General features: G+C 42.2%; 1 protein-coding gene across 3 annotated transcripts; it reads left to right on the forward strand.

The window, feature by feature from the left end:
* Positions 1 to 783: 783 nt before the first annotated feature.
* cep170ab (centrosomal protein 170Ab) lies at positions 784 to 17,832 on the forward strand. 3 transcript variants are annotated; one of them, XM_077605496.1, is made up of 19 exons: positions 784 to 925; positions 2,414 to 2,559; positions 2,650 to 2,739; positions 4,269 to 4,347; positions 4,484 to 4,542; positions 4,914 to 5,055; positions 5,206 to 5,328; positions 5,680 to 6,132; positions 6,227 to 6,597; positions 6,701 to 6,829; positions 7,437 to 7,566; positions 7,711 to 9,111; positions 9,318 to 9,552; positions 11,419 to 11,527; positions 11,667 to 11,825; positions 12,861 to 12,949; positions 13,301 to 13,394; positions 13,994 to 14,045; positions 16,521 to 17,832. In XM_077605496.1, the coding sequence occupies exons 2-19, from the start codon at positions 2,455 to 2,457 to the stop codon at positions 16,769 to 16,771; spliced, it is 4,071 nt and encodes a 1,356-aa protein (XP_077461622.1). In that variant the 5' UTR covers positions 784 to 925; positions 2,414 to 2,454; the 3' UTR covers positions 16,772 to 17,832. The 3 variants fall into 3 exon arrangements, 2 of the variants coding, with proteins under 2 accessions (XP_077461622.1, XP_077461623.1); XM_077605497.1 differs by having other exon boundaries at positions 7,714 to 9,111; XR_013301060.1 differs by lacking the exons at positions 13,994 to 14,045; positions 16,521 to 17,832 and having other exon boundaries at positions 12,474 to 12,949; positions 13,301 to 13,369.
* Positions 17,833 to 18,022: the final 190 nt, after the last annotated feature.

Raw genomic sequence — 18,022 nt, forward strand, 5'->3', positions numbered from 1 at the left:
AATGGTTGAAATCTGTGGTGTGGTACGAGTTCTATTTCGTACCGTGCATTTGCCCTGGCCTTGTGTGGGTTTTCTCTGGGTACTCCGGTTTCCTCCCACATCCCAAAAACTTGCAGGCTAGGTTGGTTGAAAACTCCAAATTCACTCTAAATATGAATGTGAGCGTGAATATTTGTCCGTATCCTTGTGCCCTGCTATTGGTTGGTCACCAACTTAGGTTGTCCCTCCACCTGGTGACCGTAGTTAGCCGGGATAGGCTCCAGCAACCCCCGCGACCCTTTTTATGATAAGCGGTTCTATAAATGAATGAATGAAATAATGAATAAATACTATAGCAAATAATATCAAACTTTTTTACGTATGCATACATTGGAACGATCTACTATCATTCGGTTGGCTTGGATGAGAGTGAAAACAAAGATGCAAACAGAAGTCTGGTACTTTGGCGCCATCTAGTGTACAAAATAGGAGTGATCAAAATGTTGTGATTTAAAAAAAAAGTGTAAATACTTTTTTAACCTTAACGTTACAAATAATCTTGTTCATGTATTTAACAACGATCTGCCCATTTTTTTAACAAACAACAAATAATTACACTACTTGGTCAAAACATTTAAAATGTACAGTCTTCATACAATTCATAATATATTATCAGATTTTTCCTTTTTTTTATTCGGAGGGAAAAAAACAAAAACAAACATGCACCACTGAATACGGTTGGCTTAGTGACTTGTCTTCACGGCAGCCCTATTAGATAACCACGTATCGAGTTCCCCATCACGAGAACACAGCGCCACCGCGAGGCGAAGACGTTCTAACGCTTACTGGGCTTGGCGGCCAGTAGCGAGTAAGAAGCAAGAACAGCATCAGTTTTCTCAATAAATATAGCTCGGAAATCAGGAGGCGATCGCCGTGGCAGCTGTTGGTGAGTGAAATATTTGCTCCTTTTATGTGTTTAAACCAAAGTGTTTCGGTCCTGATGCGAGGGACTCTTATCTGTGGAGGGATGCGGTTAGATGAACATTGCTGTGTACCCCTCTAATAAGACAGCTAGCCTTCCAGGGTCGACGCTTGCGTGAAACAACACACGTACGCGTTGAGTTGAACTGACATTGTTTTAATTTAACGTGTTAACATCGAATTTTCCTCTACGTATAAATATATAATCATGTGAAACATGGCCGTACTGGGCTAATTTTCAGGCGTTGTCATTGGCTGATTAGCCATCTACCGCCTCCCCCTGCGAGCCGAGTCGGTGCCTTGTCATCGTCGGAAGAGAGTTTCTGTGCATTTTAGGACGGATATGGAGTCAAACATCTCAAGGCGACATCTAGGCCACTGTAACCACCGCCTTAAGATGATGGCAAGTTTGGATAAAGATGATGGTTTAAAATCACTCCCAGTTAAATGGCCAGATCACTGTGGATGTAGCCTATTAATTCAAACATGAGTCAGCAAGGAGGCCTGTGTGCTCATGCCGCTATTTCAGCATTCAGGAAGTCTGTCTAATTAAGTCAAAAGGTTGTGGTGCTTTTTATGCTGATATCATGCTCATAGAAGGGCTGGAAGGAAAGCCTATATAGATAATTAAAAGAGAGCCGTCCTGAATCACTTTAGACAAGGCTGTGCAATATTCAGCCTCCTAACAGTAATATTTTTGATTATTTATCCCTTGTCAGTGTATCTAAGAAATAGTAACTCCTGTTTAAAATTAAATTTTATATTCATATTGCTAATTTCTGCGCGGCCCGGCGGATGAGTGGTTAGCGCCTCGGCCTCACAGCTCTGGGGTCCTGGGTTCAATTCCAGGTCAGTACACCTGTGTGGAGTTTGCATGTTCTCTCTGGGCCTGTGCGGGTTTTCTCCGGGTACTCTGGTTTCCTCCCACATTTAAAAAACATGCATTGTAGGCTGATTGGACACTCTAAATTGCCCCTAGTTATCAGTGTAAGTGTGAATGGTTGTCTGTCTCCTCGTGCCCTGCGAATCATGGTGTCCCCCGCCTCTGCCTTGAAGTCAGATGGGATAGGCTCCAGCACCCCCCGTGGCCCCAGTGAGGATAAAGTGGTTCAAAAATGAGATGAGAGATGAGATGAGATTGACATTACATTATACAACTGCTTGACCTCACTGGGGTCGTGGGATTGCTGGGGCTTGGTTACCAACTGATTGCAAGTTTTACATAGATAAACAATCATTTCATATCAAACCTGTAGTCATTATAAAGTCATGTTTAGCACATCACTGTTGCACTGAACTGTTTTATTTAAATTTAGGGGGTAAAAGTAAAACATATCTCAATTGAACCATTATATATTCCTCACATAGCTCTTGTGAAAAACATTAATTTGAGCAGGTGTCCACAAATTTGTGACGTTGAGTCTAGATTTGAATGCTAATCTTTTATTTTCAGCAGGATGTATTAAAGGTCAAAGGTGATTCTAAAAGTCCATCATGAGTCTTACGTCCTGGTTCCTCGTGAGTGCGGTTGGGACACGTCATCGGCTACCCCGAGAGATGATCTTTGTGGGGAGAGATGACTGTGAACTAATGCTACAGGTACAGATTAACAATGCATATATATGTCCCTTCTGTATAATAAATGGCCCAAGAGATATTTTTTCCTAACAGCAATCTAATGTGATTTAGTCCCGCAGTGTGGACAAACAACATGCTGTCATCAACTATGAGGAGGATACAGATGAACACAAAGTTAAGGACCTTGGCAGTTTAAATGGGGTGAGTTCATGGTTATTCAACACTCTCAGGATGCGTTTTACGCAAATTCAACACTTGTTTTTTCCTTTAAATGATTCCAAGTTAAAAATGCAGTCAGCAGAAGTTCACCTCAACCTTGTTTCATTTTCTGAACCGCTTTATCCTCATTAGGGTCGCAGGGGGTGCTGGAGCCTATCCCAGCTGACTACGGGCCAGAGGCGCAGGACACCCTGAATCGGTGGCCAGTCGATCGCAGGGCACAAGGAGACGGACAACTATGCACACTCACACTCATACCTACGGGCAATTTAGAGTGTGTAATCAGCCTACCATGCATATTTTTGGAATGTGGGAGGAAACCGGAGTACCCGGAGGAAACCCACACAGGCCCGGGGAGAACATGCAAACTCCGCACAGGTGGACGTGACCTGTAATTGAACCCAAGACCCCAGAGCTTTGAGGCCGACGCGCTAACCACTCGCTCCACCAGGCTGCGCAGAAATAGCAATATGAATATAAAATTTAATTTTAAACAGGAGTTCCTATTTCTTAGATACGCTGACAAGGGATAAATAATCAAAAATATTACTGTTAGGAGGCTGAATATTGCATAGACATCAACTTTTTTATACATATTTTAGTTTTACACATTTACATCCATAATACTTTTTTTATACATACTTTATACCCAACGGACACAAAGCTTCAGTCGTGTAAATCCAATTAAATAAAACAACTGTGTTCAATAAACCATCTTCTACAACCTTCACAAAGTTTTTATTGACATTATAAAAAGGTAGTAAATTTAACTTAAATGAACTTAGATTACTATGCACACACTCACTTAAAAATAAGTTTTAACTTTACGTTACACTACATTTAAACCTTCAAACCGAGGCAAATTTGTTAGTGTAGTCCACTGCGGCTTTGGAGTTGAAACTTGCTGCTTCTCCATGCCTCAGAACCCAGTGTATCCCATTTCGTTTTTTTTAAACGAACCAGCCACAACTCGCTTTGAAGGGTTCTGCTGGTGTCTTTTTCAGATGCTTGCTATGCTTTCAAGTCCATGTAGATTCCGCTGACTTTTTCGCAGATTATCGACTCGGTCATGCTTTCTCCAGTAAAAAATGCAACCTGTACGGCCCTGTGCTCGTAGATATCTTTACACGAGGGAGATGCGGCGAGAAAGAAATAGTGATGCTGTTCTCATAAGCAGCCTCTCGCACACTCACCCACCCGGACGACCGCATCGGGATACATATCGTATGCTCGTATCTCAAATTTGTCTCGTATCTCAAGGAAAATATTTACTCTGAAATGTCCTCGTATCTTAAATTTCTCCTGTGTTGGGACACTCGTATGTCAAGGTATTACTGTATTGTTTCACATGTACAGAAAATGAACAGCATATGAAAAAAAACATTTTATTTTTCCTTCGATAGGAACATTTGCCATACTTGTAAATGTAGGAATTTGTTAGCCATAATTAATATACGGCACATAGTATATGCTTAACCACATTGTTTGTTTTACTATTTTTATTTTTGCAGACTTTTGTCAACGATGTCAGAGTACAAGAGCAAATGTATGTCACGCTGAAGATCGATGACAAGTTGAGGTTCGGTTACGATATCCTTTGAGTATCTTCTGTCCTCTTTCAGGCAGCATAGCCGGCGCTGTAATGTGAAATGCTTTACTCTCTATAGTTTGGAACAATTTAGATGAGGATACCACCTTTGACAACATTTACCTTAGCTTTTCTCACATACAAACATGTTCACTGTTGTTCGTGGAGAGCTGCACATACCCGAAGAGGCTCTTAAGGTGAGACTGCTTTTCTATGTCTTTAAATCAAGTTTATTTCACTGGGAGGTTTGACTTAATTGAGGGTTTTTTACTTAAGGGCTTGTTTAGACTGAATTTCATACACGCCGTGACAGAGTTAAAAGGATTTAAGCATAGTAAACCCAGAATCCACAATATAATGGCATCCACCATAAGAGCAAAATTTATAAACGGTGGGTTTAAATCAATACTAAGATAACAGCTCTTCAACTGTCACTCATAGAAAGTCAAGCTGCATGTTCCATATTTTTCAAAATGTTTATATTATTTTTAAATACCTCTGTATTTCAACTTGTTGGCATTTTTTCCAACTCCTGTTACCCTATCTAATTATTTCTTCCTTTTTTCAGCATGAGAAGTATAGCAGTCAACTTCAGCTCAACCAGAGAAGGCCTGTGGAGGGGGAGTCATCGAAATCAGAAGCAGCGCCAGAGTGTGAGGCATTGTCCGCTAAACCCACAGAGCCCAGCAAGGTAGAAGAAAAGATGGCAGGTTAGTTATCAGGATACAGTGGAACTTCTTGAGTTCTAATGCTGAAGGATCCTTCAATCAATCATCATTCATTTGTACATTGTCGTTTTTTTGCCCATGTTTCTGCTTAAACCAAAACGTCATGATACAGCGTTTTTTTTTCTGTTCAAGATCTGGCAGTTTTACACAGGGGAACACCTCTTTATGGACAGCCTGCCTGGTGGGGTGACGGAGCCGCTGATGATCACTCTGAAGAAAAGATTTCTGACAGAAGTCGTGAAAAAGCTCAAACAGGTATTTACAACGCATCTTCAACACATTTTTCTTCTTCTGTTGCTTGTGTTTCACAATATCTGGCTCTATATTGCAACCTAAATGATAATATGAGATAAGACTTTCAAGTGTTAATCCAACATACAACGCCGCCTCATGATGTAGAGGTTCACTCGCCTGACTTCGTTGCGGGGAGGCGGAGGCTCAGTTCCCGCTGGTGGCGGTATGATTGGGAGTGCGGACGGTCGTTTGTCTCTCTGTGTGCCCTACGACTGACTGGTGACCAGTCTAGAGTGTGCAACCCTCACGAGGATGGGCGGTATGAAAGATGAATGAATTAATTCAACACACAACTTTGTTTTTTTCTAACAGACCCAAAGAAGAATGCCGAAATTCCAAAGGCTTCCCTGCAATTATCTTCTACTCAGGAGCCGAGCTACTTTGAAATCCCAACTAAAGATGCTCCCCCAGAAAGGAAAGAGAGTCGTGAGTCCACATCTAAAGATCAAGAGGATGGTGCTTCATCTGCTACAGAGCCTGTCCATGGTCACGCATCCTACACCATCGAATTTGATGCTGGGGCATTGGGCAAAGTAACAGTCAAAGATCGGGTTGAAAAGTTGGGCTTAGACACGAAGGCAAGACCAAAAAGGCCAGTGGGAGAGGAACTGAGTCCACTTCAGACAGCCATGGTAGCAGCAGAGGTCAAAGTCGCTGATTGGTTGGCCCAGAATGAGCTGCCGTTGACTGTCAAAGAAACGGTGGCAGAAGATGGTGGAGAAAGTGTCAAGAGTGATCTTCCTGTTCAACTGCGGAGTCTGAAAGGTACTTAATGCGCTTTAATGTACTTGAATATGCCAGCAGTTCCACCATACGCTCATGCCCCATCTTAAGCCTATTTGCCATTCTTCTATGACAGACAGCAAACATGAGGATGGCACACAGAGTGACTCCGAGAATGCGGTAGGAGAACAACGCAGGGCTGCTGCTCTGGAGGAGCGCTCTTTGGGGCTTTGGAGTGGAACCGGAATGAAGATAAGAGAAGTGCGAGCTAACGTGCCAGAGGGGCTCTTTGCAGAAGAGGAAAGTCCAGCTCGTCGCCGTAGGTCTTCAAGTACAAAAGTGGCAATCGGCTTGGTAGACAGGCAACATGGCGCTGCACTACATCAACAAAGCAGTCACGATGAGTGCTATCAGCATGGAGATGATTGTAGCGACAGAGGAACATACACCATTGAGCTGGAAAATGGAGATCGTGAAGAAGAGGAGGCCCGAAAAATGATTGACAAAGTGGGAAGAAAAGAACAACGACTGTTGTCCTGAATTTAGATGGGATCAATTTCATGTTAACAAGATTAGTGTAAATGGTTGTCTTTCATTTTTCTGTTGTTAGGTGTTTGGCGTAGATGAACCTGAGACAGGGCATGTTTCCAGAGTGGGAAGTGCAGACCTAAAAGAGACCCTAACCTCTCACAGGACTGGTACTAGAGAAAGAGGAAAACCTGGCTTCTTGGAAACAGAGGTGGGAACACATTAGTTATATATACACATCTCACACATACAAAACGAAAAAAACTAAAGGAACATTCAAAACTTAACTGATGTTTGAAAATGATTGGTTAAAGAGAGTGTACACACACTGGTGCAGCCGCATTAATGCAGTCTTCCTTTTTCTTGAATTAAGTTGAGCAGGTTGTAGATTACGTTATTAACATCTTTTTTCTCTCATATCACAGAAGCTTGGCATTTGAACAGTGGTGTGGACGTCTATGTTTAATGAATGCTTATTTATGAGTTTGTCTAGAGCAGGGAAGGGCAGACCAGTCTTCAAGGGCCGCGATGGGTGCAGATTTTTGTTCCAGATGAGCCAGCACAAACAGTTTGAAAACAAGAAGCACCTGATTGCAAAACACAGATTGCTTTTGTAGGACACCAGATTGGTGGAAAGGTGTCCTCTTGATGGGTTGGAATAAAAATCTGCACCCGCTGTGGAACTTTGTGGAATTGTTTGCCCACCCCTGGTCCAGAGTATATGGTTAAATTAGAAAACACAGTTATTTTGCAAATGACTACGACTTCCCATAGAATCCTCTTTCATGGCTATAAATGCACTTTCTTTTATTTTCCAGGCACTGACTGACGATCTGGTGGTAGGTGGTCCACGCTGGGTCTCACAGTGGGCTATTCTGGCTGCCAGCCACATAAGAACGGACCCTGAGGGATCTGGTGGCGAGAGTCACATTACAGGCACCAACAAAGGTGCTAAAGCACCTTTGAATACAAATAACACAAATTCATTTTTGTTTTGTGTCAAATATACAAAATTAGCATGACTACACCTATTACAGCTCCTCACATACACCAATGGCAGTGCTAATATTGCAAACGTTTCATGTGTTTCAGCAGACGTTAGTGAATCCAGCCATTCCTATGCTTCATCTGGTCAAAAAGAACGTAAAAGAAAAACTCTGCCCCAGGTGTCTGCTGAGGACGTGACCCAAAGTAGGAGGAACCTAAATTGTGGTGTGAACACTGACATGGGAGAGAAGCAGGACACAGAACTTCAAGAGAAAGTAAAAGCTGAGAGTAAAATGGCAGATCAGCCAAATTTTCCTGCTCATGGTAGCCCAAGTCGCTCTTCACCAGCCAGGTCTCAGGGTAGCAGTTATGGTAGAGCAAGTCAGTCAGGTGTGATGGCTAGGCTACCCCCTCGGCCAAAGACAAGTGGGGAAAGGAGAAAAGATGAAGTGCACAGGAGGAAAAAGGAAGAAGAAAAGAACAGGGAGAGTAGTGGAAAACCATATTTAAGACAGGAGAGTTTTACTGTTGAGAAGCCAAGCTCCAATGTACCCATTGAGTTGATTCCCCGTATCGATGGACTCACAGGTCGGGAGGCTGCCATCGACATTGAGATGCTACAAAAAGACTCTGAGCTAGTGGCAGCTTTCTTAGAAACCACTGTATCAGACCAAGGTGAACCACCAAGTCAATCCATTGAAGGTTCAATATCACCAGAATCGGACGTAGACACAACTAGTACAGTAAGCCAGGCTGGTGGCGCAAGGAAAATGGTACAAAAACGGCGCATTCTTGTAGGACAGCAAAAAGAGAAAACGGTTTTGTGCTCCAACAACAAAGGCCCAGCTGCTGGTCGAGAGAGTCAGGACAAGAGGGTTAAGACAAGAACACAAGGTCTTCAGCAGCCTTGGACTTCTCTGGACCTGACTGATGACGATGTTAATTCCAACTCGCTTCTCTCTGATACCCCTCCGACCACACAGGAACCAAGAGGTTCCCGGCCCAAAACCCAAACAGGAAGCAAGACTGTGGGTGCTAGCACCAAATCCAGTCGAGCTAAGATCAACCAGGCCTCTGCTTCTCTTCCAGCCAGTAAAACCACAAGTGTTCCCAAGCCTAGGCCCACAAGGTCGTCCATACTTCGGAGAGCCCGACTGGGTGATTCCACCGATACCGAACCTGCAGATTTCGACAGGATGTCTGTGGCATCTGAAGCTTCAACTACCAGTTCCACAGGCCTTGCAAAGAGAGGAATGTCAAGGATAGAGGCTCTGGCGCAGCCAAGAAGACCAAGGGTTGGATCTCCTTCTGCCCAGAGTGATTCTGAAGCCACTGTGATGAGAAGCAGAGGATTCGGAGCTAGAAGTGCTGTTGCAGATTATGCTACTAGACATGGACAAAAGGGGTCCAATGTTCCTTCTGTATGTGGACCCAGAGCCAGGGCAAACAGTGCCTCCAAACTCCCTGACAAAAGTAAAGCTGCGTCCTCATACGGACAGGCCATGTGTGAGTGTCAAGAAACATTCTTCTTATTTAGTCAAACCTTTTTTATTATTGTTTTAACAAATCTTTTTTTTCCATTTCATTTTCTTAACCGCTTTATTATCACTAGGGTTGCGGGGGATGCTGGAGCCTATCCCAGCTGCCTTCGGGCACAAGGCGGGGGACACCCTGAAATGTCTGTTTAACCGAATCCTGCATTCTTTCCATAGCCAGCACTCGATGGAGACGTATACCTGTAGAGTATACCTCCACCTCGGAGGACGAGTATGGCTCCAACCGCCATCTGTCCAAACAGCGCCAGGCACGATCAGTTCCCTCCACACGTGTGGCCCAACTAGGTGGCTCGGGGCCAATTGCAACTAATTCTGCAGACCTGAATCCAGCTTTGAACGATCAAGAGGAATATATGAGAGACTGGACAGCACACAGTGAGGAAATAGCCAGGTAGGTAGAGTTTGAAAACATCAGATGATGTAAACTGACGTGTCATATTTTAAGGTGTGAGCATTTTTTCTGTGAAACCATGGGAATAGATACAAGAATACCTTTTTCAATTGGCGGTGAGATGGCTCCGATGGTGGGGACGGATGGCCGTGTGGCCCAGTAGACCCAAACGTTTTGTAAGGGTCTGCTGGGTACGCCTGGTGGAGTCCCCTGTCAGAAGGAGTTTCAATTCATACCTCTGACAGAGTTTCTCCCATGTCCGGTAAGACGTGGGGGAGATTGAGTCCGAGTGGACCTTGTTCCGCGCTTCTATTGCAGCAGACTGGAGCTGCGGCCGTAAGGTGATCAGTGCCTATCGTGGCGGTAATCCCAGAACGCGCTGATGGACGGCCCTTTTGGCCCATGGGACTCCGGAGGCAGATGACGGGTAGTGAGTGGCCAAGCGGCACGTGGCTCTGGTCGTCTCCGAGGCAATGGGAGGAGTTCGGTGAGGCCATGGAGAACGGCTTCTGGATGGCTTCAAAGAAATGTTGGTCCACCATCCGGCGTCTCAAAAGGGGAAGCAGCGCACCATCAACACAGTGGAGATTGACTAGACATTTTTTTTTAATGTTTTTATTTTTTTTTATAGTGGGGTTGGGGCGCTGCTAACCTCCACTCGGAATGTTGTGAACCGGTGGGTCGAATACTTCGAAGACCTCCTCAATTCGTGTGTCGCCTTCCCATAAGAAGCAGTGCCGGGGGCTTCCCGAACCCCTGTTACGCAGGGTCCGGTCCCTTTATGACCGGTGTCAGAGTCTGGTCTGCGTAGCTGGCAGTAAGTCGGATCAGTTTCCAATGGGGGTTGGACTATGCCAAGGCTGCCCTATGTCACCGATTCTGTTCATCACTTTTATTTACAGAATATTTAGGCGCAACCGTGGTGTTGAGGGGTTCTGATTTGGTGGCCTCATTATTGCATCCCTGCTTTTTGCAGATGATGTGGTTCTGTTGGCTTCATCAGGCCGTGATCTCCAACTCTCGCTGGAACAATTCGCAACCGAATATGAAGCGGTCAGAATGAAAATCAGCACCTCCAAATCTGAGACCATGATCCTCAGTCGGAAAAAGGTGGCATGCCCTCTCCGGGTCAGGGATCAGGTCCTTCCCCAGGTGGAGGAGTTTAGTACCTTGGGGTCTTGTTCACGAGTGAGGGAAGAATGGAATGGGAGATCGACAGGCGGATCGGTTCAGCATCTGCAGTGATGCCGACTCTACACCGGTCTATCTTGGTGAAGAATGAACTGAGCCAAAAGGCGAGGCTCTCTATTTACTGGTCGAGCTACGTTCCTACCCTCATCTATGGTCACAAGCTGTAGGTCGTGGTCAAAAGAACAAGATCCCGGATATAAGCGGCTGAAATGAGTTTCCTCTGCAGAATGTCCAGACTCTCTCTTAGATAAGGTGAGAAGCTCGGTCATCCGGGAGGGGCTCGGAGTAGAGCTGCTGCTCCTCCGGATCGAGAGGAACCAGATGAGTTGGCTTGGGCATCTGATCAGGATGGCACCTGGACTCCTCCCTCGGGAGGTGTTCCGGCCACGTACCACCGGGAGGAGACCACGGGGCCGACCTCGGACACGTTGGGGAGGCTTTGTCTCCCGGATGGCCCGGGAACGCCTTGGGATACTCCCGGTAGAGCTAGATGAAGTGGCTGGGAAGAGGGAAGTCTGGGCCTCCCTGTCAAAGCTGCTGCCCCCGCGATCCGACATCAGATAAAGCGGGAGAAGATGAGATGTGTCCAATAGAGGATTCTCACCTTGCAAATGAGATAAAATAAATGTTTGAAAAAAAATTAAAAATCATATTTGGTTATCATTTGCTCAACAGGATTAGCCAGGACCTTGCCAAAGATTTAGCAATGCTTGCAAGAGAGATTCATGATGTTGCTGGAGAGATTGACACAGTGAGCCCTGCAACGACTGATCCTGGAGTCATGGTATTGTGAATATTTGACAGTATCGCTGAACATTGATTAGCAAAAGTGATGAATTTTTAAATCCACTATCCATAAATTAAACAAATCAAATATCAATCTCAACACACTTGGAATGCACAAAATGTATATTCTGTTATAGTTGGAGGAATGCGACGACAGCTTGGACCTAGGGGGTCCCTCCACAGATCATAGCACTGCTATGGAAGCAAATGGAAAGTCAATTGAAATGAGACCGAGGTCCAAAGGGTCACAGGGATCATCTCGATCTATTCGACGACAAACTTGGAACAGAGATGAAGTAAGTCCCTCTTTCAATATGAAAACCGTATTCATTATAGTGTACACCGGTCTCATCAAAACCCAAATACAGTTTTGAAATGCATGTTAGGTATATTATAAGACTACAAATAATCTGCATTACCATCCATGCTGTTAGATACAGTGACCACTAGAGAGCGCTCATCAAAGAATATACATATAGTAATCCCTCGAAGATCGCGGTTATCGTAGACCAGACATGGCCGCGATATGAAATTAGTTCCTCTCCGCTTAATATAAATAAAATAAAATAAAAAAAACAGGTAAATGGGAATTTTAGTTCAAGTCCTAAGCCCTAAGTCCCTTGTCTTCTTGTGGCCATGGGTCCATTGTCCGCGATAATCGTGGGATTACTGTATTTGCCTGACTAAACATGTCAGGTAACAAAACAACTTAAAAAACACCATTGTCTGTTATAAACGAATCTGTCAAAACATAGGCTTTGTTCTTATTTGTTAACCCATGAGCACGGTCGAACTTGATGATTAAAGCTGGCTTTACCATGAAGCCGGGCAGCAGCAATACCACACATGATGATCCGCACGTTGAGTTCACCTTGTAATAAAAATGACCGGGAAGGCATCCGCTTCCAAACAAACTTGTTGCTGTCTGTTTCGGCTGGGGCCAGGTGGCGGGGCACACCTCGCTCGCCGCCGGCATGCACTGCTGGATCGCCAGCCGAGAAATTAAACTTCCTTCTCGGTCCTCCGTGTCGTCCAACCGTCAATTAGCCGTCCAAGGAGCTCTATTTTCAGATAAGTGCAATCTGCCTGGACTTAAATGGAATCTGAACTTCCATGTTGCTCCACCTCGACATACTCGGGATTAATATACATGGGGAAACCAGCCATTTGCCACATTGTGGACAGTAATGGATTTTAATGCTTACATTGCCCCTCTGTTTGATAATTACTATATATACTGTACAAATTCACAAAAATGAATTATTTATGAATTCAGATTCTTTGGGAGTAGTAATATAATGTTACATTGAAACCTATTTTCATCTAACCAGGCAATTCTGGATAGTTTACTCATACCATCTGTGAATCAGCTCTCTAAGAGAATACGACAATCTGTCGACAAAACAGCAGGAAAAATCAGGTGAGCACTCCACTGCACCACAATATGCATTCACCCATGTTTTAAAATAGGGTATGATTTTTCTGATACATACTTGACTTGGCTTGTGTTTTGATTTTTCCTTTGATTGTCTTTCTTATTTGCTGAAACTAGGCCACCAAAGCCATTATGAGTGAAACATCACATAGACACTCACCAACAGCCATTGGCAAAAAATCCTCGTTATCACACATAGAATGACAACTGACAAGCTTTATCCGATATTACCACCATATTAATTTAATTACATTATTCAATCCATTAATGTGGAGAGCTACATTGAAAATTATTGTGTGTTTTGCTTTTATATTTTTACTGCTTCTCGATCTGTAGGTTCCTTTTCAAGGATAAAGACCGTAAATGGGAGGAGATTGAGAGCAAACTCCAGGCAGAGCATGATTCATTGCTGTTAAAGAGCTCCAACATGGTGAGAATCCAATTGGCTCAAAACTGATCTTAATTGTCGTAATGTAAATGGAAAAACAATTCCTTTGTACGTTTTAATTTGCTAAATCCGGCACTCTATATTTGAATCAAATTCAGTTTTGGCTGAGTTTAAGGTAAATTAGTGCCCACTATTGGTCAGGTGGTATACACTAGAAGAGTGTTTCCCAAACTTTTTTGACTGGCAGCACACTTGTTGCATTTAAAAAATAATCTCAAGGCATACCACCATCTGAAAATCTTCAAATTAAAACAATGTCGCCTATATTAACAATATAAAGTCATTCTCATAAAAAATTTTATCAAAAGGAATCAAATAAAGCCCCCAAATTATTCAAAAATAAAAAAAATCACACCCACCTAATGTCATCAAAAGTTTGTCTGCGGACCCCAAACAACTTCCAGTTGGAGTGATGTAAGAATCAACAAGCAAATGTTTGTAATCTCATAATTGTATTACTTTCTTCTCCCAATATTACTTAAATCTCCAATATTATGCCAAAAGCACAAACAAGCATTCACTTAAAAACATTTCTCCATTACATCAATGAGACTTAATGTTCATATTTCTTTTTTTACCAGGAGATTTCCACTATTATTCAAGATCTAAAGAGAGTGGAAAGACAACTGCTAGGTATGTAAATGTTTATATCTGTATGAGAGAAATAACCAAATCGCTGTATTTTTCTTTGATTTCAACAACGTGGTATAGTTTGTTTTAGTGAAGTGTATAGATTATGTTTCGCATATGACGCTAACTCACTTTTATGTTGTTGGTATGAGTTGCGCTAGAGCTTGATTAACGTCGATTTATATGATGTAAAATTAGAGCTGGGCGATATTACAAAAATTGTTATCTCGATAAAAAAATTATATCAGTCAATATCGATGATTATCACGGTAACCATCAAATCTTTTTTGTTTGAAATTTGAAACTTCAAACTTCTGTGAATAAGTAAATAAATTACTTTCCTCCTTATTCAAATATGAAAGTAACTATGTTACCCCACTTTATAAGAAAAGAGAATATGAACTATGATGAGTTTAAAAATTATTTTTGTTGTTCCGTAAACATAAGACAACTCCCTCCTTACACTTTGAAAAGTAAAGAATAAAACCTGCAGAAAGACAGGCGCCTTTATTTTTTACAAGCAGAAGAGCCCGATTGTTAGTACGCGTGTGCGATATGCATCCATCAGGTAATGGGGAACAGTTCACTTCAGAATACAGTGGTACCTCGACATTCGAGCACCCCGACATACGAGCATTTCGAGATACGAGTAAAATTTCGAGCAAATAATTATCTCTAGATACGAGAAAAATTTCGAGATACGAGAAAAATTTCGAGATACGAGAAAGCCAGGTGGCAAAGACATGAGAGGCTGTTTATCATTGTGTATAACAGATATCTACGAGCACTGGCCGGAGCGTAGCATTTTTTTCAGGGTTTTTTCGTCACTCAGCGCGAATGCCGGAGCGATTGCTAATACGAGTAGTATATATTCCTTCTCGTTGGCTGCTCATAAGAACATCAGGGGCACTGGCTCTCTCCCCCACAACTCCTCGTGTAATATTTATGGTCGTAACTCCCTCTTTGTAATGTCTCTGCGAGCACTGAGCGGAGCGTTGCATTTTTTCAGTGTTTTTTCCCCCTTAGCCTGTTAGCTCCCGTTGGCGGAGCGATCACTAATTCAAGACTACTTCTCGTTGGCAATTGGTCGTGCGTTATCCTATTGTGAGGACATTTGTGTGCAACATTTTCGGAATATTTTGAAGGGAATACAACAGCAAAAAGCCCTTCGATAGTGAATGTGAGGGTGGAGGCGGGGCAAACAGCCAACCCAGGAAAAGGTATAAAAATGTAAAACTAAATTAGAATTAAGTTTAGTATAAGGTTAGATTAAACTTTTTTTGAGTGTGTCTGCATCGTAATCCAAGTTCATTTAAATCTTTTTATGTTATATTACAATTCACCGGTCCAAAAAGTCTTCCCCGCTCGGAGCGTGGATGGAGAGTCGACACGCGAGCTGGCTACGTTGAGCTGGCCGTGTGCAAAGCACTGTTCTTGCAGTGGTTTTAATATTTTATCAATTTTCTTTGCTGTTGAGATACCCATGATCTTGAAACTCCGGATTAACACTTATGACGGTAGCTTGCAAACGTGTGTCAAATTTGGTGTGTATCGGACATTTTTTTCGGAAACCCGATTTTTTCGATTATCGATTTTCGATATTTATCGGGGGTGTTTTGACACAATACCTAGCCTATGTCACTCCCAGACACAAAATATAACTTTGTCAATTTTCATGAAAATTGGTTCAGCTGTATCAGAATCCATAGAGCTCGAACAGATACACACACAGACAAAGATGCATTTATATAATAGTATAGATATAGGTAAATGTGCCATCAAACCAAAAGATGCTGTGCAATAGGAAATAAATAAAAGAATCAACTGAAGACATCATCACCATTGGCAAGCAGAATATTTTCAGCCTAACAAAAAGAAACTTAAGAAATTTAACTCACATATGGCCGTTCACAATTAAAAAAAAAAAAATAAAGTTAACCCATTTTAACCCAAGATAACAAGTTTTAGATTTTGCAATGTTTTCAAAACATTTACATTAGATGGAGAAACACCTTGATATCAAGTGAGAAAATATTACAGGCTGTCCGCAAAAGAGGACAGTGGGTTAAGGACATTTTCAATAAGGCTGCTCTGTATGCACAGGTATTTACGAGGAGATAAAAATAAAAACGCCAGGGAGAATTAACTTGGCTCTTTTAGTGTATCACCTCTGTGTTGTCCTGCATCTCATAAGTTCTCATTTCGGCCGTGTTGTTGTCCTTTTCCGTTCATGCTCCGTGTTACCCTTTATTGCTAACCAAGCTAAAAACACATTTCCTTGTCATCCCCTTCTTTTCCTGAGCGTTGGCCTGGAACTAGCGTTCATGTCACAAAAGCGTCACTGTTGTCTGTGGGGATCGGGTGGTGTAATTTCAATTTAAAAAAATCGAATTTTTATCAAAAGTTTTTACTATTATTGGACACTTTTGCAAGCATGAAAATCGAAATAATTACATTTTAGTGTTTGTTATTGTTCAGTCATCGATATGATGGTGGACCCGGATGGAAATCTGGATGCCCTCACCAGCCTGGGCCTCACCAGACCTTTGACTGACCAGAAGAGTCCTGCAGGTCTTCAAGCGGAATCAGCACTTCCCTCTGGAAATGAGGCCTCTTCTACTACACTGTTGAACTCGAGGCGTGAAGTCGCCGCCGGTGAATCACAAGAACTGTCAAAAACTTTACAGGAAGCAGAACAAATCACAGGGTTTCAACACACCAGTGGATAATCAACGATCCGTGAAACATCTTAATAATGTGTCCATTATATAGGACTTAACCCGAATCCCCTGGAAGTAAATAACATTTTGGCATGATCTTTCAGTATATTAACAGGTTCAGAATTTGGAAAAATGAACTTTACCGTCATTAAATTTACAATGGTTTACTTCATTGTTGTGTTGTTGATGCAAGTAATTTCCTTGTACAAACATCTTTATTCACCATTATATGATCTGAGGTCATTTATGTGTTTTATAAACTTGTGTCTGCCAAGATGTCATTGTTAATTCAAATAAATTGTGTAAAAGTTTGAATTATCGAAAGGTGTGTGCAAAAGTGATCGCAAAATGTATAATAGTGTGATATCCCATCTAAGTTGTTTTAGTGTGTGAAAAGAACTGGGATGTACGGTATTCATCTTATAATTGCTTCTTACCGTCAAATACAAAACTACGACAACCATTTTCCTTGGGAAAATGCCATATGCAATCAGTCTACAATACAAAGGCCAGATTAGTGCTGAGAAATATGTCTGTTCCGTATTTTGTCACAAGTGCCCTAAATGAAGCAATTTTTACCGTTAAAAAGCAGAAATCCGAGAACAAGGTGATCATGATGATAGTTTCTTGCAAGTTTTGAATCTGCCACATGCTAATATTGTTGTCCAAAGCATCAGGAAATGCCCCTTATATTGTTACATTCATGGTGGTGTTTTAGTCATAAAATATGCAGGGTTGAAGTCGTTATCTAAATATTTTTAAAATTTAATTTCTACTTAAGTGTTGTGTTTGAGACAGCATAAACAGGTTCTACCTCCAAGTCCAGCAGTAGGATGCTGTATGATGCAGAGGAGGGGTGGACAGTGTATCATCATACTACCGTTTACACATGAATGTTACCTGGTCAAATTTTACCTAACAAATTGAATATCTAAAAGTAACTGCATTTTGTGATCTACACTAAGTTTACTTTGTTTGTTGATGAGTTTGAAGATGAGTTCAGTAAAATTGTTTTTTTTCCCTGTTTCCAATAAAATGCATGAAATTTCACATTTACAATTTTAACTGAACCTGAAGTGTACCTGTGATATTTTTGTCACACAATAATGCTGCAATGTTACTTTGGGAGCTGAGTAAAAACTTTTCCTTGCATAATTGATTTTGTTTTATAGCTGGAGGGGTCACTGCAAATTTTGAATCTCGCCTTGGTCGTTGCAGTCTACATCAATACTGCATGGAGATTTTGTTTGAGGGTACATT

Source organism: Stigmatopora argus, chromosome 7, assembly GCF_051989625.1.
Source record: "Stigmatopora argus isolate UIUO_Sarg chromosome 7, RoL_Sarg_1.0, whole genome shotgun sequence".
NCBI lineage: Eukaryota > Metazoa > Chordata > Actinopteri > Syngnathiformes > Syngnathidae > Stigmatopora > Stigmatopora argus.